The sequence below is a fragment of the Myotis daubentonii genome, chromosome 13 (assembly GCF_963259705.1).
Source record: "Myotis daubentonii chromosome 13, mMyoDau2.1, whole genome shotgun sequence".
Lineage (NCBI taxonomy): Eukaryota > Metazoa > Chordata > Mammalia > Chiroptera > Vespertilionidae > Myotis > Myotis daubentonii.
The window spans coordinates 42,261,470-42,286,327 of record NC_081852.1 but is presented as its reverse complement, the minus strand read 5'-3'; the positions used below and the strand labels follow the sequence as shown (position 1 = coordinate 42,286,327).

At 38.7% G+C, this 24,858-nt stretch overlaps 1 protein-coding gene across 2 annotated transcripts; it reads right to left on the bottom strand.

Annotated features, from left to right (window-relative positions):
* Positions 1-1,832: 1,832 nt before the first annotated feature.
* Positions 1,833-24,230, bottom strand: LOC132214550 (protein CC2D2B-like). Of its 2 annotated transcripts, XM_059661918.1 has the most exons (10): positions 24,210-24,230; positions 22,550-22,648; positions 19,910-20,107; positions 17,676-17,762; positions 15,876-15,989; positions 13,716-13,850; positions 13,211-13,333; positions 8,368-8,426; positions 5,523-5,700; positions 1,833-3,706 (listed from the first exon to the last, which is right to left on the bottom strand). In XM_059661918.1, exons 1-10 carry the CDS (start codon positions 24,228-24,230, stop codon positions 3,518-3,520), a joined length of 1,203 nt encoding a protein of 400 aa, XP_059517901.1. In that variant the 3' UTR covers positions 1,833-3,517. The 2 variants fall into 2 exon arrangements, with proteins under 2 accessions (XP_059517901.1, XP_059517903.1); XM_059661920.1 differs by lacking the exons at positions 5,523-5,700; positions 8,368-8,426.
* Positions 24,231-24,858: the final 628 nt, after the last annotated feature.

The window sequence follows — 24,858 nt, the reverse complement described above, 5'->3', positions numbered from 1 at the left end:
GGCATATGCCCTGACCGGGAATCAAACCATGACTCCCTGGTTCATAGGTCAATGCTCAACCACTGAGCCACTGCAGCTGGGCTGACTCTTATTTTATAAGAAACCTGAAACCTATTCTGTCTGGATTCCTCTATGTTCTTGGTGACTGGTTTTACAATATGTATTTTGGTGTGGGTCATTTTTCATTCATAATTCTAGGTACTCAGTGGGGCCTTTTATTCTGAGACTTACATATTCTGTTCGGGAGATTATCTGGAATTTCATAATTTTCTCTCTCTCATTTTCTTATTTCACACTCTCTGTAACTCATATGATTCATATCTTGGATGTCCTAAGCTGATCTAAATTTCTTCTTTTTGTTTGCCTATTATTCCTTTCTTTGTCCTTTGTTCTCTTTTGGGGGAGATTTCCACAACTTTCAATACAAACACATTTTCTGGATTTTTAAAAATTGGATTTAAAGTTTCTACTATTTTCCAACAGTTCTTTTATGGTCTCAGATTTTTTTATATATAGCATTCTGTTCTTGTTACAGATATTTCTGCTATTGTAAGGATATTAAAGTTTTCTTTTAAGTCAATTCATTGTCTGTTTCATCATGGTTTTTTTTGTTATAATGTTTGATTCCTATATTAGAGCATTTCCTCAGATATGTGGTGATCCTTGGCTGTCAGTTCAAATTTACAAGTGGGGCATTAAAAAGATGATTATAACCTCTGAGTACACGAATAGGGCTTATTGAATGACAGGATTCACTGTAAGAATCAAGGGATTCTCAGGAATCCCTAGGTTGGGAGCCCCCACCCCAAATCTTTTCTCTTTGATAGGTCATTTCCTCCAAGCAGAACCCTCTAATTTTCTGCCAAGGGAATAGGGAGGTGGTATAAGGTAATGTCCAGAGCCTACATGGAGAAGCCCCCATCATGAAGCTATCTAGGGGTCCACCAAGAGTCACCTTATTAGCATAAACTCAGGTGTTGCTTGAAGAGACTTATGAATATCAGTAGATAACACCTCTCAAACCTATCACTCAGAACATTCCAAGGATTTTAGAACCCTGATTCAGGAAGTGGGGACAATTCTCATGTCAGGAACTAGGGACAAAGATCAAATACATATTTATTATATCACAATATCACACCTCCCTAATGTGAGTGGCCCTCATTCAATAAGTTGAAGGCCTTAATGCAACAAAAAGGCTGATCCTTCTGTGAGTGAGAGGGAACTCCTCCTGCCTGATTGCTTTGAGATGGAACATAGGTCTTTTTGGATCTTTAGACCCAAACTAATATAATAGCACTTTGTGGATTTTAAGACTGCCAGCTTTCAGACTAGAAATTATACCATTGGCTGAGTCTCCAGGTTGTCAACTAAAGATCTTGGGACTTCTTAGCTTCCATAATCTCGTAGCCAGTTCTTTATAATAAAAATCTCTTTATACATATACAGTCACGTGCTGCATAATGGCATTTCAGTCAATGATGGACCACATATATTACAGTGGTCCCATAAGATTATAATGGAGCTGAAAAATTCCTATCATCTAGTGATGTCATAGCTGTTACAACTTCCTAGAGCAACTCATTATTCACATGTTTGAGTAAACAAACCTACTGCACTGTCAGTTGTATAAAAGTATAGCACAATTATATACAGTACATAATACATGATATGATAATACACAACTACATTCTGGAGTGTCTGGTACATAAAAATGCTCTACAATTATTTGTGGAATGATTTAAAGAACTTTAAAATTATATGTTACATTTAAAATTTATTTTTTAAATGAAAAATGATTCGTTGCAATTACACAATTTTCAGGAAAAAATTTAGTTAAGAAACGTACAGTACACAGGTTAAAAATGCATATAACACAGAAAAAGGCTTCTGTGCTTGTCTATGAACACTTTCTACCTTACTCTTAAGTGGCCTATCAATTCTAAAACCATAAGCAACTAATAAAATAGCTATATAACATTCTAAGTGCCACGGAAATGAACTGCATGAATGCAGCATTTCTTTGGGAACCTCGTCTTTCCACAGATACCATCTTGTGCTACCCAATCAAAGTGAGAGACTTGTTAATAACAAAACTTCATATACAATTTAAACACTGTCCAAATAAAAACAAAAATTTTAATCAGTTTTCTTGTGCATAGTTAGGTTTTAACATTGGAGAATAAGGCATTCTTTCACCCATACCCCTCCATTTTTTTTTTTTTTTTATCAATCTCAAGTTTGGTCTAAGACTAATATCTCTGCCAATAAACAAGGTCTTTTCTAGCACCAGCCTATGCAGGTGTATTATGAAGAGGATATAAATTGAAGGATCCCTGAGGATGAGTTTGGGGGTCCCTGCTCTCTGCTTGTGGGAGTGTCCCAAGAAGCTCCAGTGCTCCTGCAATTCAAGAGGTGAATTTTCTTTCTCTTACCCTACCCTCATGTAAAACTATTCTCCTCAAACTTTGAAAATCTGTATCCTTTGATATTTTTAAACAAGTTGTTATAGAACATTTAAGTAGTCTGTATAAATACCCTTTCTCAATGAAACACAGAATAAAAAACTACCAGAAAGTACAGTGCTTCCTACCACTCTTTCTCCAGGGGCTCCTAGGATCTCCATGGGCTCCTTGGGGCCACCCCTTGGGAAAAGAAAGCAGCAGGAAAAGTGCCAGATGCATAATGGGGAGCTGTTCACTGAGGAAAAAGCAGCCCTGAGATTTGGTACAACCACTTTCTCCCTTTTTCACAGAATCAGGAAAGCACATTAGTTTCCTGGGAATCCCTTACACATATACGGAGCTGAAAGGACTTCACGTCAGTAGCATCCCAAGTTGAGAAGCCCCCAGAAGCTGACGTCAGCCCTCAACCCAACATAGCAGGTTTTCCTATTTTTCTTCACCAGTGAAATCATTCTTTATGAGAGACAATGACCTTGGGGTTTCTACTTGAATAACTTCTACTTGGAATTGCATCAGATCCAGCATCAAACACACCAGCCTCACTTTCATTATTATAACATTCTGTAAGGCAGGCCACCCTTAACAGGTCATCAGAATTACCTGGGGAGGTTGTTTAAAATACTGTAGATTCTAGAGCTCCACTCCCAGAAGCTCTGACTCAGTAGGCCTTGAGTGGGGTTTGGGAATTTGCATTTTCAACAGGGCTCTCCAGATGATTTTGATGGAGGTAATATGAGGCCCACAATTTGAGAAACACGGACTTTACAGAAAGAGGCCAGAATTGCTTCTTTCCTAGGATAAAATCCAAGGCCACCAAACTTCCGACAGGGTCTTCTTTGAAGAGGTGTCTGGTGAAGAGGTCATCTAGACTCATCTTCAAGGACTCAGGGAGTGAGTTTCCATGGGGCCCAGATCTTCAAGTGAACCAAAAAGTGGGTACACACTTGGCTGGACTGGAGGAGAGGTAGCAAAATCCCAAAGTACCAGAAAAGTTCTGGCTGCTTCTGGTCTGAGAGCCCAGGGTACAACTTTTCCCTTTCCCTTCTTCCTTTTCACTGTCGCCGAGTTAAAGAAGCCAAATAGACCCACACAGATAATATGTTGTTTGGGTATGGGTGAATGTATACGGCGAGAGCAAATTCTGTCTGGGGAAATTCCGAGGAGTGGATTCCAGTTTGACACATGGCATCAATCACTGTCTGTACATTAGTGTACGGCATCTGGATAGGAAATCCTGCAATCTGGACCAAAAGACAACAACATGTAAACCCACATTACAATCATGTTAAGTGATTTTATGCAAAAAGATTACAGAAGCCTCAAAGAAACTGGGGTCATAAAATAATAGTAATTTTGTGGTTGCTTACTAATTTCCAGGTACAGTGCTAAATGCTTCATATACATATTTAATCCTCAAACAACCCTATATGGTAGGTTCTATTGTAATCCCTACTTTACAGAGAGGACCAAAGCCAGGATGTCTGCGGCCAGAGCCTGCACCCTTAGCATTCCACATACTTGCCCTCTTTCTAGAATAGCAAACTGCCAACAAGGAAATCACTTGGTCTTACAAATGAGGGATTTAAGTGAGCATTTTGGAAGAATTAATCTAACACTGATTCCATTTATATTTATTAACTGGTAACTGTGCGACAGCATTAAAGGGTAATGGAACACAGACCTATGTAAAATTATCTAAGACAAATCATAAACCTCCTTCAGGCCTCAGAGATTGTTTATGTCAGGGGGCTTTCCCTGCTCCTTCAATCTGTTCACATGCTCTTTCTATATGCTTGCATAGTACACTGTCCTTCCTTAGCTTACATAATAAAATATGTTGCAATTACGTACATGTTTTCTGGTCAGTCCCTAGCCCATAGTCTCTGTGAATGTACAACCCCAGTACCTAGCACAATGCCTGGGCACATAGAATACAAATAATGGTTAACATATACAAACATTTGCTGGATGCTAGGATAAATATTACCTCACTTTATCCTCACCTTTGCAACCACAAATCAGATAATTATTTTTATCCCTGTCTATCTTGCCCAATGGGGTAGAAAATGTAGAGAAGTTAGATAACTTGGTCAAAGCTAGTGAGTGGTTGAGACAGGATTTGAACCCTAGCTACAGGATTTAGTGCAGGTTTATGATTGTGTATTATTAAGTAGTCAGATAATTTTACAGAGGAACTCCATGTTTTAAACCCTGCCATATATTTAACTATATTTTGCTTATCAGTTTACTCTTTTTTTTTTGTTTAAGCAAAACAAAACAACTTCTTCCCTATTCTTGAATAGTGACTGCAGATCCTTCCCTGGCAACCTAAGTACTCAAATCCCAATGGATTCCTTCCTTTCTTCTCTCAGAGGAGCCATATTCTACGAGATGGCAGGGGGTAGAAATCTCACTCTTGGGAGGCTGGGCATTTTGAAAACCCACTGGACCAGTTCATAGGGAGGCGGAGGTAAGAGGATTCCCAGAACTAGGGGTAGGGGAAGAAAAGGGAGCATTCTAATAATATATCAAGTGCCCACCATGCTTGGTTATGGACTTGATGAGTTTTAGATGGCTTTTTATCATCTAGGATGATGTCAAATGTGTTGGCAAATATATAAGAGAAGTCAGGAGAGAAGCTGAGGATGTGTGTATAAATTTGAGAGTAATTTGAATATAGAAGATATTAAAGCTTGCCTGGAGTCCTCTTGCCCAGAACCAAGGACAGGAAATCCATTCTATTATTACCATCTAGAGACCATTTTTTAGTTTCTCAGTTGCAGGTGGTTTTCTTTTGGGCATCTCTTTCCAAAGTTTGTGGTTTACATATCATACAACATAAGACTGATTCAAGGAAACGTCATGCAATGTGGCCATAGTAAGAGCTGTTCACTATATTTTACATTTCTTGGTCTATAAATAAATGCATTTTAATGACATAGCATCTATCATCTAGGATCAAGATAGGCATTTTAGAGATATTTAAGATTACTATTACCTGGCAATTAACAACATAAATAAAACAAATGACATTAGTGTATTACATCATATACACACCCAATAAAATTGTAATAGTCTTTCAAATTCACTCTCTTCTTCAGAGGAAACATATCTTTCAGTGCCAAGTTCTAACTTAGGAAGAATGTGTCGCAAAATAGAAGTACATTGTCGATTCCAACGTGTTGGCTGCTTAGGTCGCCATTCCATAATTTTACATTTTAGAGTCCTTTCAATCCTACAATGATTATATTTATGACAAATGTGAGAAGAGTTTTGTCACTTTAAACTTTTACTCAAGCATGAGGATGGTACATTTTTTTTTTATTTAGGAGGAAACCAGACCTCTATGGCTAGGAATATCTGCATCATTCACATTAATCAAGTCTGGAAGAAGCAGGCTCTTGCTTGGCTTGGGAAGGCAAGAAGCTTCCCAGGTTATCCAGCAATAAGATGTCAAAAGCACATCTCTTTTCCAGTTACCTATGTGTAGGCTGCTACCTACCAGGTATGATTTGACTGATTAGTGGATTGACATTCTTATTCTCCAAGACCCTCCTTTGACATAAGACATTGGGTTTCCAAGAGACTGCCTTTATAAAAATTCAGATATCTGGTCTGGGTCAATGTTAGCAGAGGTATGTTTATTAGATCAGTTAATTGAGTAAGCAGGGTTGGGAGGAAATGAGTCACTGGATTGGTAAGTATGATGATCAGTTTCCCCAAAACAATGTACACTGCATAAGGGTGGGGATTTTTGCCTGTATACCCCGCCCCCAAAACAATGCCTGGTGATGAACTGTTCCAGGAAGGGAGAGAGGTGGGGTACAGTGTGGGCTGATTGATGGGGCCCTCCTGGGAAGCCTGTCCTCTGTGCAGAACCAGTGTATGCTACAGAAGAAGCTGCTGGGAGTCCCCCTTGGCTGAGTCTTCAGTGTAACTAAGTAGTTTGGAGTTTACTAACTCATTAGTGGCTAGGCATCAGAATCACCTGTAGAACTTTATCAAAATGTTTCACTTCCAGATATGGATTCAATAGGTCTGGTCTGGGACCCTGACACCTGTATATTTAAATAGTTCAGGAAGCAATTCTGGTGAAAACCAGGCGTTGGAAACCATTTCCCAATTGCATTTCTTCCTTTTTTTGTTAATAATTAGAAAAGAAAAGAAAAAAGAATTAGAAAAGAAGGGGGGGGGATATGCGGTGGGCATTATGTGGTAGTAAAAGAAGAGAGTGTCAAAATGGTTTGTGTCATGCTCTGCTTTGATTAGTTGGCAGTGGCTAACATGCCAGCCTGCTATGTCAGCATGAGTCACTGGAGACAGTCAAATCTAGAAGCTTCTGACACAGCTGGAGTAGGAAAGGCCTGCTGCAAAGATTGTGGCCCTCTGGGCTTGACTGAACAACAACTTAGGGTGTGTGTGTGTGTGTTTGGGGAAGGGCAAGAGTCTAGGAGAGACGATACTGATGTTTCTACCACCCACTTTGGATATTTTTACCAAGTTGTGGGCCAGGTACCGTCATGTCCTTTCAAGAAGTATTAGCTAGGCAGTGGTTTTCAACCTTCTGGCCCTTTAAATACAGTTCCTCATGATGTGATCCAACCATAAAATTATTTTCGTTGCTACTTCATAACTGTAATGTTGCTACTGTTATGAATCATAATGTAAATATCTGATATGCAGGATGGTCTTAGGCGACCCCTGTGAAAGGGTTGTTCGACCACCAAAGGGGTTGCGACCCACAGGCTGAGAACTGCTGAGCTAGAGCATTACTACTACAGGCTCAACAAGTGCCTGTGTTGAGAACTTCCCAACAGTAGCCTACAATATTTATCAGAGGCAACCATTTTTAACTTTGCCTGTCATTTCAAGGAGCATCTGGGATGGCAGAGGAGTTGACTCAATGGAAATAATTATTACAATCTCCATTTCATGCTTCTGTGGCTAAATCTAATAGGTATTTGGAGAGACTGGTTTAGAGTGTAACGGAGTGAAATGCTCAACTTCTCTGACTCCATCTTGTTCAAGCCTGCTGTGTTCTTGCATATAGACATGCTAATCATGAGAGGAATTCTGCTTGCAGCTTGAGTTTTTACAAAAACAGCCCCTTGCCAGAGGTGCCTCTCCAGTAGAGATAGGGGAAATGTGTACAAAAATAATGATTGTTTATTAAACATTTGCAGGAGCCTCAAGACCGGATTAATCAGCTGGGGTCAATAGTCTGGGAACAAAGAGATTTAGACATTTTTTAGTCTTCCTCAGACTCCTGCTGGTACCCAGATGTCTGCAGTTGGTTGTCAACCACCTCTTGCCCCTCCCATTTCCACTTCCTTTGACCTAAAAGAAGCCTGAACTCTGTACTTTCTTAAAATGGATTTGAGAAACTAGTAGGGCTCCCATCTTCTCGGTTGGCACCTTCTCAATCAATAAACCTTTCTTTACTCCAAACACTGACAATTTGAGTTTTGGCTTTTTGAAGTGTTCAGCATTTGATCTATGGACCAGTAACAAGAAGACTATAAGGTGGCTAAATGAGCCCGGATGGTGTGGCTCAGTGGTTGAGCAACAACCTATGAAACAGGAAGTCACAGTTCGATTGCTGATCAAGGGACATGCTGGTTTGCAGGCTTGGTCCCCAGTGGGAGGCATGCAGGAGGCAGCCAAACATCTCATCATTGGTGTTTCTATCACTTTCTCCCTCTCCCTTTCCCGTCCTCTCTGAAATCAATAAAAATATATATATTTTTAAAAAGGTGGCTGAGGGAGTATTTAAGGTCTTACTACTCAACATATGTTGTTAGTTTAGCTCAAATAAACTCTAATAAAATTTTTTTAAAAAGGTGGCTGAATGAGATATTTGGGAGAAAACCTGATAATCTTAATGTAATTTTACAGATCATACCTGTTCTTTAGATCATCTACCATGCTTTTATTAGTATCAGAATAAATGATTTCTTCAGGCTGAAATAAAGACAACTGAAAGTTAGAGAAGATTCTAGGGAGACCAATTTCCCATCACAGTCACATCTGTAGTGCTACCTATAATGACAGGGAACCCAAACCTCTCTCATGTGGTGAAAAGCCAGAATCACAGAGGCACAAAGGTAACATAGATCACAGTGTTTTCTTTGATTTTGTAACTACTTCACCAGAGCATAGGAGGGGAGATGGAGTCACAAAATAGGTTTTTCATGGGTAAGACAAATCTGCTGCCCCCATTTATTCCAACAAGCATTTGGCATGATTATTACTGATAATCTTTGGCAGCTGCACAGGTATCTTCCAATTATTAACTGTGACCTTGGTGAGGTTAATTAAGCTGTCTGAGTTTCAGTCACCATGTCTTTTTTAAAATTTTATTTAAAATCACTTTAAAATTTATTATTTATTTATTAAATTGATTGGGGTGATATGGTCAATATAAACATATAGATTTCATGTGTGGATTTCTATGTTACAAAATCTGTATATAATACTGTGTGGCCACCACCCAAAGTCAAATCTTCTCTTGTCACCTCATATAAGGACCCCCTTCTTTAAAAGAGGGACAATAATAGTTCCTACTTCTCTGGGGGTTTGTGACAATTTTAAAATAAAGTAATACATGTAAAACCTGGCACACATTGCTCAATAAATATCAGATATTATTGTTATCAGTCCTTTAACATGGTTTATCATCTTTATTCTTTGTGTATTTGCTTCTTTCACCTGGCAAGAGCCAGGTTTGTGCGCGCGCACACACACACACACACACACACACACACACACACACACACACACACAGATACACAGTCCATTTCAATCTCCTGTTTCCAAACCTTTCCTCAGGCACCCCACCTATAGCAGAGAGCAATGCTCCATCATGTTTCCCCCGCCAGTAGGATTTGCAGGGAGGAGGGCAGGATTTCTCAAGTGTACCCCACCCCCACCCTAAACCCAGCTCTCCCCTCCCTGCAGGGCTCACATGGATTAGAGGAAAGTGCTGAATTCAGTTTTTACTTTGGGTATTTCTGAGCTGAGACATGGAGGCAGATGGAGAGACAGGAACAGATGTTTCTCCCTCATGAGTGGAATGAAGGTTGTCATTTAAAAAGGGGGCAACACTTGTTAGGCCTCTAGGTCCTAGAAAATTTCAGGAGTAATCTGAGAAGGCTCAGTCTGTCAGGTGATGATCTGAATTAGAGATTCCGATTCTCTGCCCCCACCTCAGACCCACTGAATGACAAACTCTGAGGATAAGGCCCAGCAATTCGTGTTTCAACAAGCCCTCCAGGTGGTTCTGATGCCTGCCATGGTTGGAGAACCACTACATGAGGAAATAGGGGAGGAACATGGCAGGAGATGGGAGAGACTGGAGAAAGTAAGAAATCCAGCATCACCTTGCAGGGGCCACCAACTATTCCAGACAGGACAGGGGCCTGAATTCCCTGATTGCTGTCACCAACCACTGTCTGCCCCTCCAACCCATGTCCCTCTCCCCAACCCCTCCTCCCTCTTTCCCAACCCCCAATCCAGGCAATTTATGGATTAGTTAGGTCCCCTTCAGGCCTGAGAAAGAGGCCTGGGCTACATTGACTTGACAGATTTATGGGTGTTAATCCACTTTCTTTTTCTGGCAAAGACCCCTTTCTTTCAGTGAATTCATATCCTTTAAAACATCAAGACTTTCTTGTTAACTCATCTCTCAACCCCCACATTCTCATTATGCACACTCACATTTGTGTTCTCTATTGGGATAATAAACATAGTGTGCACTATAGATAGGAGTGTTGTGATGTGTGTGTGGGAAGGCAGAAGATCAAGGGCAAGAAATCAGTAGAGATTTAGGCAACTATGAGTTTTACATTTATCGATTCAACTTGGCAAAAGGTTTAGATTCCTCCCTGAGGCAGAGTGGCTTTTAAAAACACAACTTTGATTATGGCAGCCCTTGCCTTGGTAATGTTAGTTTCTGATTGCCCTGAGGATAAAGGCCCAAATCCCTACCAGGACTCCGCTCACCCCTGAGCTCCTCTCTGCTCGCTCCCTGGCAGCAGCCAAGCTGGCCTTTCAGCTCCCTGACTGACAGCGCCTAGCTACTGCACCTCTTCATGCCTGCTGTTCCTGCTCTCTGCGGGGACCATTCTCTTCCCTGATGGTTCTAGGCCAGCTCCTGCTCCCCCTTCCTCACTGTGCTGATCATCACTCCCCCCTCCCACCAGGAAGCCCCTGCACCTCTCCTTCCCATCAGGCGCCCTGCTATATGCCTTCCAATGCACATTCGTTTCTGTGATAGCACTTATCACTCTGCACCGAAAGTGCTCGTTTCCTGCTGTTTCTTTCTCTAGAATACGAGTCCCAAGAGACATTTCTCCCTGTGGTAGCCATACCTAACATAGCGCTGGTTCATAGCAGGCATTCAACAAATATTACCTGAATGAATAATGGAATGATAAATAGTAAACAAAACAAAAAAACCTCATCTCTAAATATATCATTCTCTCCTAGAAGACAATAATGCCTCACTCACGGCATTGCAATGGGAAAAGCAAGATATGGCCTGTGGACGCTGTAAATGTGGTTTTCTCAAGAGAGATAAGCACATTTCCCCTCTTTAAAATAACTTTATAAACAGGAAATATATAAATATATGTGTATTTATACATATATACATATATAAAGCATATAAATATATGCTTGTAGCTGCATGGAGAATGTTTAGAAGGATGCACAATGGGAAAAAGATGTGGAAGGGGAGAGAAATTCGTCTCTCTTTTTTTTATTTGTTTTTTAATCTTCACTCGAGAATATTTTTCCATTGATTTTTAGAGAGAGTGGAAGAGAGAGGGAAAGACAGAGAGAAATACTGATATGAGAGAAACACCAGGGCCTAGGGCAGTGATGGCGAACCTTTTGAGCTCGGCGTGTCAGCATTTTGAAAAACCCTAACTTAACTCTGGTGCAGTGTCACATATAGAAATATTTTGATATTTGCAACCATAGTAAAACAAAGATTTATATTTTTGATATTTATTTTATATATTTAAATGCCATTTAACAAAGAAAAATCAACCAAAAAAATGAGTTCACGTGTCACCTCTGACACGCGTGTCATAGGTTCACCATCACTGGCCTAGGGTCTAAGACAGGGAGGAGCCTACAACCAAGGTACGTGCCCTTGACTGGAATTGAACCCAGAACCCTTCGGTGCACAGGCCAAGTTTTATCCACTGGGCCAAACTAGGTCGGGTGAAACTCATCACTTTGTATGCTTTGGTACTATTTGATCTTTTCCCCCAAACAACCATGAATTCTTTCTGGTATTGTAAACTGTCTCAAATACAGACAAGCACAAGGACTAATGTAATCTACATCCACACAACATACCTACAACCTAGTTTTATATAATCTTTTGCATTCCCTCATGTTTGATTTAGATTTTTCAAAAAGAAGTAAAGCAGTACAGCTAAACTTGAAGGAAGTACTCTGTGTACCTCTCTCTGATTTAATTCCTTTTTTATTTCCCCAAAAGGAACCTTTAAATTAAATTTGGTATTTATCTTTCTTATAAATGCTTTTATACTACTACTACTACATCTCTCTCTCTCTCTCTCTCTCTCTCTCTCTCTCTATATATATATATATATATATATATACACACACACACACACACACACACACACACACATAAATAACATACTATTTTCAAACTTCAGGTAAATGGCTTTGTATTGTATCTTCTATATTTTGCTTCATATTACATCTTTAATATTCATTCATGATGTACATGGCTCTGAGTCAGTGGTTCTGGTTGCACACTGGAATCACCTGGGAGCTTTATAGAATACTGATGTGCGGGTTCTACCCTCCCTCGGAGATCCTGATGCAATGAATGTACAGTCAAGTTGGGAACTATTGTAAATTGGTTCATACATTCTTTTCCTGCTGCACAGAAGTTTTCATAGTATGAATACTTCACAACTCATATAGTGATTTTCTAGTTGAGGAATTGTTTCCTTTTTTTTCTATTTCACGCAATTCTGTAATGAACACTGTTGTGCTTGTCTCCCTGGTAAGTTCCTATCGGGTATATACTTAGAAGTTGAATTGGAGCAATCAAGGGTTGAGCATCTTCACCTTTACAGATATCACAATGCTTTCTAAACTGCTTGGGGTAATGTATGCTCGCACCACTTCTCTGCCTCTTTGCCAGCACTTGGTATGGTCACACTTAAAAATATTTTTGTCACATTTATGCATGTTTTAAATTGTATTTCCCTGGTTATGGGCAAGGTAGAGCATTCAAGTTTCTGCTTCTATAAAATGTCTTCTGCCTATTGCTCTTTATCTCATCTCCCTCTCTCCCCCTGGGCTCATAACTCGTAGTTTTTGGATTTTTCACTTGCCTGCAGCCTGCCATACCATGACCCTCAACCCTCAAACAGCTGTAGAGATGGACTTTGGGATAGTGAGTATAAAGGGATACTGGATATGTCACAGGTGTACTGACTGACCCATCCGGTGATTGAGTCAGTTCCTGAACTTAGGTCTGTGCTTTGGTCTGCCTCCAAGACTCAGACAGTGAGTCTGCCACTTTCCTTCCCCATTTTTTCAAGATGGATGGCAGGGAAAACTAGATTTTATTAATACTGCCAAATGAGTCAATAAACAATCAGCTATATAAACATAACAAGAGCTGTCACAACTACTAAAGATTAGAACCAAGGGTAACTTTGATACTGGCACACCTGGAAAAATATGTTTACCTGTATGCTTTGTACTTGTGTCCCTTGCAAATTTTTTGGAAGCAGCTGTTTCCAGAAACTTTCCTTTGAATAGTCAAAATATACAGCCATTGGTGTACTATTTTGTTGAATATTAAACCAGACCTATTAAAACATTAACATAAAATCAGCACAGACCCCTGGGAGCCCAAAGCCCATGGCTGGTTAGGTGAAGCAAAATTTTACAGTCCTGCTACCCAATGAAGTGGCAGAAGCCAAGGGAGGTTCTGAGGTAGAAGTTAAAGACATGCCAGGCTTACATGAGCATTAGACTGCTCACTGGTTCTCAACAGTGGAGGCACTACAGAATTATAGGGTGGGAGCTTTAGGGATAAAATATTTTCTTGGCCCCACAACCCAGGGATTCTAATTAAACTTTTATATATTTTCAAAGTTCTTCACATGATTCCAATGGATAGCCAGGGTGGAGGATCACTGATTTGACTCAAGGAGATAGCTCAAAGTAAGATTTCTCCCCATTACTTACATTTCCATCATCAAACAAACAGTCTACACTTTGTAAAGGACAAAATGGGTCAAATTGCCTATGACATTGACCAGTTAATGGATTCCAAAGCAAATATTCATCAGTTTCATGAGTTAATACATAAGCTACATGCCCCTGTATGAGGAAAAGAAGGTAAAGTCATTTGGTTGAGTAATTAACATACTTTTTAATGTGAAAATTACTATGTAAGCATGTGACCTTGTTGATTTCTGAAAGCGTTTTCCAGGGCCTTTACAATTTTTTGGAAAGGAAAGAAGCCAGAGCTCCAAAAATCCTTAGGCCCAGGCTGGCATGAGGATGCAAATGACAGGACTTCTGAGCCAGTGCTGCCCTGTATGGTCCTGCAGGAGTTCCCTCACAGCGATTTCCCAACAGCTGGTCCAAAAGTATATGCGGGTTGGGACACTGTTGTCTAATTCACACGATGGTGCTATATGAACCAGCCCTGCTTTGAGCAGAATATACTTAGGAGACTAGGGGTGGGCACCAAACAGAGTCAGGGAATAGAAACTGGCTTAAGGCTCTGAAAAAGCCAAGTGAAGTAAAAAAGCCATTCAATTAATTTTGAGAACAAGATCAGGAAACCATTTGAAGAATAAAAGTCATTATGTTATGATATTTCTCTGCACATACCTTTTGAAGTGAAAATCTTTCTTAGCAAAGAATAAAAAATTCAGGTAATAATAATTGACTATTTGCCATTTATTGAATATTTGTGTGCATCAAATAATCTACTCAGCATTAACACTAATTTTCTTGTTTTGATTCACTCCAAATTCTGTGAGGTAGGGATGATTATTATACTATTTTTCAGATAAAAAATCAGAGGTTAAGGAGCTTGTCTAGGGGAACAGTACTGGTATTATTCCTGTTTTGGGAAGAGATAACTGAACCTCAGAAAGTAGCAAAGGATGAGATCTCACACTTAGTAAATGGCATTACTGGGTTTTAAAACCCTCTCTGACCAGCCCCCCAAACCCATACTCTTACTGCACTGTATAGCCTTGTTTCCCTGACTTCAAAGCTCTTGTTCTTTATGACTGTGTGCGTCTCCTTTACAGTGAAGAGGAGGCTTCACCTCAACCACAGAGCTGAGGGGTGCCACCCAGGATATTGACTCAGGTCTAAAAGCAATCGTTGGTTGAAATACTGTTTGTTTGTTGCCATCTAGCGGCACTTAGAGCAACAACAGGAACATATGGGGAAATTAACCATAGGCTTTTAGCTACATAATCGTGACACAGAAATAAGCTGTCAAGGGAATATAGAGAAATATGTGATCATGAAAAAAACAAAACAAAACCAACAACCATAAAACAAGACTGGAAATTTTGACACTGATGAATATATTCAGCTTGAAGTAGAAATAGTTAGAATGAAGACAGCTTTCTGGAGGTATGAATGCAGTATATAATTAAGTTGTAAAAATTTCAGATATGAACATGAATTTCTGGCCCATTTGTACGAGTAAAAACTGAGCAATGGAGAATAGGGAGATGTATTTCTTAAGGGTCTTAAAATATAATATTAGAAACATCAGAAGACAATGGTGGTGATAGTGGTTAACAACCACTACAACTACTACTGTTAACTATTGCTACATCACCACCACCACCACTACTGAGCACTCACCATGAGTAAGTGCTCTCCCAGTGCTCCATATTTACTATGTGATTTAATATTTCTAGTAACCCCATGAAGTAGTACTATTATGAGAGAAGAAAAACAAAATGAAGTCATCCTTTATACCAGGGGTCCTCAAACTACGGCCCCGCGGGCCACATGCAAATACAAATATTGCATTTGTTCCCGTTTTGTTTTTTTACTTCAAAATAAGATATGTGCAGTGTGCATAGGAATTTGTGCATAGTTTTTTTTAAAACTGTAGTCCGGCCCTCCAATGGTCTGAGGGACAGTGAACTGGCCCCCTGTTTAAAAAGTTTGAGGACCCCTGCTTTACACTGTAGAACTTTTGATGAACCAATGTTATCCTCTTAACTAAATAATTGCTTGCCCACAAAATTCCTTAATTAGCTTGTGAAAAGATGGAAACCTGAGGCTGTAGTCTTTTAAACTTGCAGCTTATAGCTGACTGATTCTTTTTACTTACACTATTTAAATATTAACTCCAGCACTTACTTCTAAAATTGAGGTTCCCAGGAGGACCAAAGCTATCTTTCCGAAATACAAAAAGAAATTACAGAGAAGTATGGCATGCTCCTCCTTATTTCCAATAGCCAAACTGATGCAGCGCTAAGGCAAAACAAAAGTAACAAGAACAACAACAAAAAGGTGAGGGAGAGAAAGCTGAGTAATGCAATTAATACGAGGACAACTGCAAAGCTGAAAGCTCTGGCACCATTTGCCTGATAAAACACTAGGGCCCTGGTCGGCAAACTGCGGCTCGCAAGCCACATGCGGCTCTTGGCCCCTTGGGTGTGGCTCTTCCACAAAATACCAGGTGCGGGCACGCACGTACAATGCGAGTGAAATTTCGTGGCCCATGCACAGAAGTCGGTATTTTGTGGAAGAGCCACACTCAAGGGGTCAAAGAGCCGCATGTGGCTCGTGAGCCGCAGTTTGCCGACCACTGCTAGGGCATTAGGAGGAGAGAATGTTAACTTGGAACATAGGGGCAAGGAGCATTTGGTAGTATTTGCTTGAATAGTTATTTTCAGTTATATTAGAGGCTCTCTTTCAATGTTCTTCAGGACCATAATGTCCCTGAACATATTCTGATTAGTTTAGAGAGTCTCAGAAGGGTCGAGTTAATGACAACTCTTTGAGTTCTACCAGGTTGGAATCACTGAATCACTAGGACCACATGCTTGTGTCTCCCTGGTTATCACTAAGCCAAAGACAGAGTAACCTACCTATGAAGTTAACCCTGTGCCCCTAAATCAAATTCAGCTCAAATCTAGCACCTAAAACAGGGGTCCTCAAACTTTTTAAACAGGGGGCCAGTTCACTGTCCCTCAGACCGTTGGAGGGCCAGACTATAGTTTAAAAAAAAAAACTATGAACAAATTCCTATGCCCACTGCACATATCTTATTTTGAAGTAAAAACACAAATGTTTTCGGCGGGCCGCATGTGGCCTGCGGGCCGTAGTTTGAGAAACCCTGCCCTAAAACATTCTAGGTACATTCTAGGACTATCAGTTCCAGATGGAAAGTGCCTCTCTCTTAGGCTCCCATTGTATTAATATTTTCCACTTAAAATATTTATGGAATGCTTGTGAAATTGAAAGCAGTGTATAAATGATAAATATAAAAATAAATAAGAATAAAGTCTTCTTGTTAATTCAAGGAGATTAACTTGGGATGTATATGTACAGAGTATGGGTGTTGGGTCAATCTAAAAGCAACTAAATATTATGTAAGATGGAATAGAAGAAGTGCTCTAACTAAGGTTGCCAGATTTTGAGGGGAAAATAGAAAGCCCAACTCTAAAGTTGAATTTCAGATAAACAAGTATTTTAGTATAAATACACCCCCAAAATTGCATAGTGCTTGTATTTTAGTTGGCGAGCAATCTAAAGAGAACTTTAATCCAGGTGCTAAGAAAGAGCCCTGCTATACAAGCTCTTCATTCAGATGTGGGGAGACTGGGAAACCTGGGAAGTAGTGATATTTGCCCTAGACATCAGGATCCATAGTGACAAGCCATATTTATCTCTGGAGACTGTCATAATATTGTACTCCAGAAATTTCAATTCAATCAAAATATTCATGAGCTACCACTTGTAACACTGAGTAAGATTTTTGGTTTTTCAGAATTATTTCTACAAGTTGTTACTAGAACTGAAAATTATTTATTAAATTATCAAATGATTTCAAATTTCATAAGGCAAAATACTACATTATAATAAACAGGTTTCTTTAAGAGAAAAATAAATAAGGAATACTATAAATTTTAATTATAAAATGTCATTTGTTACCTCTGATGTCATCCATATATCAAAACCATCATTTTCATCCAGGTCAGGCATAAGAGGAATCAAAGATACAAAATGAGCAATGAGGTCCTAGAATAATATTAAATAACATTTACTGAGTGCATACTATATGCCCATCATAATGCTTTCTATGCATTATCATTACATTTAGTGTATTTTATGAAATAAATACTATTATTATTTTTGTTTTACAGAAGAGGCTAGGGTAACTTGCTCAGAGTCACACAGCTAACATTATATATTGGGTCTCTAGGAATAAGCCCAAATTGGCCTGACTCCAGAGTGTGCCTGTTAACCATTGCATTTCACTGTAATACATTCTTACAATTTTAAACATGATACATTACATATATAATTTAGAATGTAACTGTTAAAATTGAAAAAATATGCTGAAGAATAGCATAAGTTTGATTTGCTTTCAGTTTCAAAATCAGAATTATTTTAATTAATATAAGCTGTTATGAACTGCTGTAGCAGGAAGATATTGGTATAGTCTGCTTTCTCAAGCAACAGAAATTATACTGTTAATTATTCCCCCACCCCACCCGGACTAGAGAGACAAGGATTCAGGCTTTTAAAGTTGTAGAGGAGAAAAAGATACAAATAAATAACGAGTTAACAGAGAAAATTCACTAACATTTTCATTAATTTACAATAGCCACCATTTATGATCTATTATCACCTCCTTCATAGTCTGTGACAAGCAAAGGAGCTAGGATTTACATATTTTAAAAAATATACACAAATGCCCTAGCAGTGCTCTTTCTTTGGTTAGAGCGTTGGCCCCAAGGACTGAAGGGTTCTGGTTTGATTCCAGTCAAGTGCACATACCTGGGTTGCAGGCTCCATCCCCGGCCCTGGAAGGGGCACATGCAAGAGAGGCAACCAATCAATGTGTCTCTCTCACATTGATGTTTCTCTCTGTCTCTACCCCTCCCATCCTCCTAAAAATCCATGGAAAAAATATCCTTGAGTAAGGATTAACAAAAATAAATAAATAAAAGCACACACAAATATTGTCTTTGCAGTAAATCTAAGAGCACTCTTTGGACTTTGGGTGTCAGGAAACATCGGTAGGAAGAAACTCAGGATGGAAAAGCAGAGTGTAATAAAAGGCAACCTAAATTAGAAATTTTATTTTAGCTTACAGAGTCCAGCTAAGGGAGTTTTATACTGGTCAAATAAATATTCTGCGGAGAGCCAATTGACTCAATCCAACCAGAATAAACAAAAGGTGTGATTTTTCATACATGCCTTTTAATCAAAGCTTACTTTTTTCTTAAAGGGGAGACTTATACTTCTGACTTCTTATTTTCCTTTCTCAAAGTGGAAGAAGCTATATCCTCTTTCACATCTATAATGAATAAATCTTCATTTTATATAAAATTAAATGTTGAATATATTTCTCTTTTGTCAGCTGGTAAACAGATGGGCATAAGTCACAAGGGGGTGGGGTGGAAAGTGTTATGTTCACAGTTTATATAGAATAATATAGTTTTCTTCATTCTCACAAACAATGAGAAGCAATCCTTAGAAGAACACGATCCCTTTCCGTACATAACTTTTTATTTTGCCTCGAAGTCAAAGAAAGTTTTGTGTCATTTTTCCAAGTTTGATAGGAAAGTTGTGAAGCCAGTATGGTCACGTGAAGTGGTGTAGCAACAGTGCCCCTCTAGTCCAAGTGGGCAGAAATAAAGGGGGGCAGAGAGGTCTTCCATCTGGAGCTCAGGAGGACACATTGCAACATAGATGGGGTTTTTGTGTTGTTCTTTTTTTACGTACATTTTTATTGATTTCAGAAAGAAAGGGAGAGGGAGAGAGAGAAACATCAATGATGTGAGAGAATCATTAATTGGCTGCCTCCTACACACTGCACACTGGGAATTGAGCCTGCAACCCGGACATGTGCCCTGACCAGGAATTGACTCCTGGTTCATAGGTCGATGCTCAACCACTGAACCATAATGGCTGGGCTGAAACTGTCTTTGAAGGCAAAACAATTTTAGTAACAAACTTATCCTAAAAATTAATATTAAAAAATAAACAAGTTTAAAAATATAAATTTGGAGTGATAAAAATGCCTAAAATTTACTCTGGAGATGGTTGCACAATTCTGGGAAGATACTAAAAATCATTGAATTGAACACTTTAGATGGGTTAATTATATGGTACGTGATTTATATCTTAATAAAACGACTAAAATAAATATAACTTACAAGTGTTGCATTGGAATCACGAAGAAATATATCCAGGAGTTGTTGAGGTGGATTTAATGCCTTGATATATCTTGTTACTAAGATTTGTATCCCATCATGATTAAAAACAGTTGTTGTGATTCTTCGGTTGGGAAATACTGCCTTACAATTTTTTGCAAAAATGTGTGCTCTCTCCAAAACATCTACTTGATCTGAAAACTAAAATCAAGTTTAAAATATTTCAATATTGTACCATACATATTGTTCCCACAGGGAAATATTAAGAACCAATATTTGTTTTTTTGCTAGCTTTGAAATTATTGTTATTGGTTTTCAAAATACTTTACACTTCTTTGATAGTATATATAAAAATAATTCAAAGTAAAACATACCTTGTCTAGTTCTGGATTACAGGTGACATATGATATTTGAGGTTCAATGGTAGCAAAAATATTTAAAAAGGTACATTCTTTTAAATTCTGCCCATTATGATCTTCTTTAGGAGATGTAGAAGTCTTACTCCAAGTATACCCAAGCAAAACTGGTGGAATGTTTACTTGGAATGTTCCATTAATCTGAAAGGATATATCAATATAATAGATTCTGCACGATGAAAATAAACACCAGTCAAATATACTATAGCCCAGCTCAGTCTTCTCCAGAGGAGGAAACAGGCTTGCATGGGTATGTGCTGGTTCTACTAATATGTACTTGTACAAGGATGATCAAGTTCTCCATGGCGATCTGTTCACGGACACCCTTGACATTCTGGGTCCCAGTCTAGTATGTACTATGCAAAGAGGGCAGGAGTAAGAAAGGGATGAAATGAGGAAGTTACTGTATCAGAGTATTAAAAACTCTAAATAAAAAAATCTAATTCAGGCTCAGAGAAAATGCTAAAAGAGAATGTTACATTTTTCATTGGGTCTAGAAAGAGAAAAAAACCTATAGGTCCACAGGAGGAGGGTGTGTGTGTGTGTGTGTAGAGGAGCTAATTTACAATCATAATAACTAATAATCATAGTTAATAGTTAGTGACTATGTGCAAGGCACTGTGCCAAGTGTTTTATATAGATGACATCATTCAATGAGATAGATATAGCTCTTCTCTCTATTTTGTAGATAAGGAAACTGAGGCCCAAAGAATTTACGTCGCTTATGTAAGATCACAACACAACTGATGAGTAATAGAGCCAGGAATACAGCTCAGGTTTGTCCACCTTTGCCGCTCACATTCTGAACCACCTGTCTATCCTGGAGTCTGACCTGAGACTGAGAAACACCTGCAGGGATTTATGAGTGCAGGAAGCCATGTTCCTCCCAATAACTTAATCTCTGTTGCTCTTTATCTGCAGCATAAATTTGCAGCATGCTCCCTCATATTATGCAGACATTTCTACTCTCCTCCCTAACATCCATTCTCTTCTCCTTTCTTACCAACAGTTTCTAGGTGGCAACATGACAAGTGGTCAAGTCGCATCAACAAAATAAAGAAGTCTGCCAGGATTTTCTGATGAAGTGTCTGTTTTACTAATACGGGCACTGCCACTTCGTGCTTCACCCTGACTCCTGTCTGCATCATGAATATGAGGCTGGAGGTGCAGTGAACGATCTGCAGTGATAAGGATGCAAGCCACATGATAAGGACAGTGGAAAAGAAACACAAAAGCAACTTGGATTCTTGAGCTGCTGCTCTGACACCTAGACTTCTTTTTGGGCGAAATAAATAGACCCGTTACATCAGCCACTGTTAGATTTTCTGTGGCATAGGATCACACATAATTAATACACATAGAAATGCTTGAGTCAAATGCCCTTGTTTGCTTGACAAACTCATTTTTAGGACTCACTTCAAAAGTTATCTCCTCTGTAAATACTTCCCTGATCTTTCATTCTCCTCCTCATTCCCCTCCTATCCACCCGACCCCTCTGAACAACCCCTTCTTCCTGCTCCAAACCAGAAAGAGTAAGGTGCTCCCTACTGTCTCATTGTATCTATCTCATGCCCCTACCAAAGCCCTACAGCAGTATCAGGTTGTACTGAAATGTGAGTTTTCTTCTATAGACAGTGAACTCCACTAAGATAGAGAAATCATTTCTGAATTGTCTATATATGACATAGCTCTGTAAGTAAGTAACAGAGCTCCAAACAGAGTCTAGGCTGGAGTTTTTATATTTTGCTGGTCAGGTAGGCATATTCTTGCTACATAATCCAGCAGCAGGGCCCTCTGGGAATATAACAGACACACCTACCAAGCATCAGTCTCGCCATTAATGATACACAATGCTGAGGAGCTGAAGCTCCTGGAACCCATGCTTACAAAGCAGCAGCACTGATCAGAACATTTGTGAATCTGGTCCTATAAAACTATTACATGCAAATATAAATGTTGCTTTAAGACCTAAGGCTAGCTGTCCCAGTCTTTATCAATACACTCTTTAAAGCTTTAAGAAATAAATTTGTGTCTTCTGTTCTAGAGACAGTTAAAACTTTCACACACTCCAACATCCCAATGGCTCTCAAATACAAGATCACTTTAACTGATCAAACAACCTGCCAATCACAGAATGTGATTCCCACTCCCCACCCCCCATCAGTAAATGTTTCTATTGGCGAGAGGTAAAAACTTAGAAAATCAGCAAACTATCATTTTCTATTACCTCAGATTGTTGCAGAAGAGCAGAGAAAGGGAAGACAATGGATCCAAGCCAATTCTTTCTTACATATGAATGACCACTGCAGCTCCTGAAACAGTGATCCTGTTAAAATAAATAATATTTTATATCATGTGATGAATAATTCAAAAACTTGTAAGTATAAAATTATTCTCTTTTAAAAATAAAACAAAGGATAAATAGAAAAGATCTTCTTCTCACTTTTTGATTCTTTAAAAATTAAAGCAAAATAATGACCTGTTGTGGAGTTTATGACATATGTATGGCTATTTACATTTTTAATGCAATATTTTTATTATAGTAGATATGCTCAGGGCAGCAAACTTAAAAAAAAATTCACTAAAGAAAATAAAAAAATTGAGGGTGGTGACCTGCAGGAGGCAGCAATCCTGGTTGGCATTGGTGTGAACATCTTCATACTGAATGGGAGGCTGCAACTCCCTCATGTACTTGCTCTTTAATCTAGGGGACTGTTTTTAAACTTGAAGTTGAATTCAGAGATGAAGGGAGAGGGAGAGAGATAGAAACATCAATGATGAGAGAGAATTATTGATTGGATGCATCCTGCACATGCCCTACTGGGGATTGAGCCCGAAACCCAGGCATATGCCCTGACTGGGAATCAAACCATCACCTCCTGGTTCATAGGTCAATGTTCAACCAATGAGCCACACTGGCTGGGCTGTCATATATTAATTGATCAAAAAGGCTTGAGTTTATTTCTGTGCTCTCTATTCTGTTCCATTGATCTATACTGTATGTCTGTTCTTATGCCAGTACCATGCTGTTTTGATTACTATGGCCTTGTAGTGTAATTTGATATCAGGTAGCATGATTCCACCAACTTTGTTCTTCTTTCTCAAGATTGCTGTAGCTATTCTGAGTCTTTTGTGGTTCCATATAAATTTTTGGACTATTAATTCTAGTTCTGTGAAATATGCCATTGGCATCTTGATAAGAATTGCATCAAGATCTGCTTCAACTTCTCTGAGCCTAATCCCCAATCCCTCCATGTAGGATTAATTGCTCCTTCAATAGTGATGCCATATAATTTGCTAGACATTTATATCAAAGTATTTAATCAGAGCCCCAAGAGAGAAGGTATATTGGATATGCATCTTTATACTTTTAGTGTCAACTTCAGTAGGAAGGAAATTAACATTTATTTTAGAGCTTGCTATGGTACTAGGCACAGTGTTAGGAACTTTCTTATATCTATGAGGAAGACATTCATAACTTTTAATGTCAGATTGAAGAGAACTGGGTTTTAGGAATCATTTGCTATTTTTTATAGAAGGAGTATATTTTCTTTGATCAGACGGTGGAAAATATACAACCCATTTTTAGCTTATCTTTCTATCTTGGCTACCAGGAAGCTCACATTTTAATGTAATGTTCAATTGCAGAAATCTACTTCTCCCAAATTCTTGTTATATTTATCCCTTTTCCTTCTATATATGGTTTGTGATCTGTTATTTTTGAACTGTCTTGTCATATGTCTGATTTTATTCCAAGCTGCTCCAAATGCTTTTTAGAAAATGTTAGAAATAAATATTGCATCTAAAAGCAAATTTACAAATATGTTACTAGACTTCATTCAGTCAGAACTTAGAATTATTTCAGCATAATTATAATTGTACTTTACCTCATGTTTTTCAAAAATCATTTCATCAAAAATGTTGATATATATATTATCTTTTATTTTAGATAAACTTGAGAAGCTATAATCTTGTCCTGGTGAGCTATAAATAAGAAAAACTTATTTAGATGCTTAATTTATTTTATAAGAGCATTATTCATAAAGGACTATTAAATCACCTGTGTTCTTTTCTGTTATAACATGTAAACTAAGAAAAAACTATGTGCTTTTAAGACATCTGCTATCTTTCATTAAAGCCAGTACATGCTTTGTTATTTATCTTTTTTATCTCTTAAGGTAACTGAGTGAAGAATAAAAATGTTGAAATGTCAAGCAGAAAGACTTCCTAGTAGAGGCATCCATTGCAAACAAATTATCTGAAGTATGGTGCATTAAGATTTTCCAACTAGCCCCGGTGGGGTGGCTCAGTTGGAGCATTGTCTCATACACCAAAAAGTTTGCAGGTTTGATCCCCAATTGGGGCACGTACAGGAGGCAACTGATCTCTTTCTCTCTCTTCCCCTCTCCTCCCGACCCCCCTCTCTCTTCTAAGCTTATTCTCTTTCCCATATTTATTTTCTCCAACCAGAAACTGGGATAGTGGGGTGCATTTAATTTTTCAAACTGTCTGCGGATGGCTTACTTGATTGGAGAA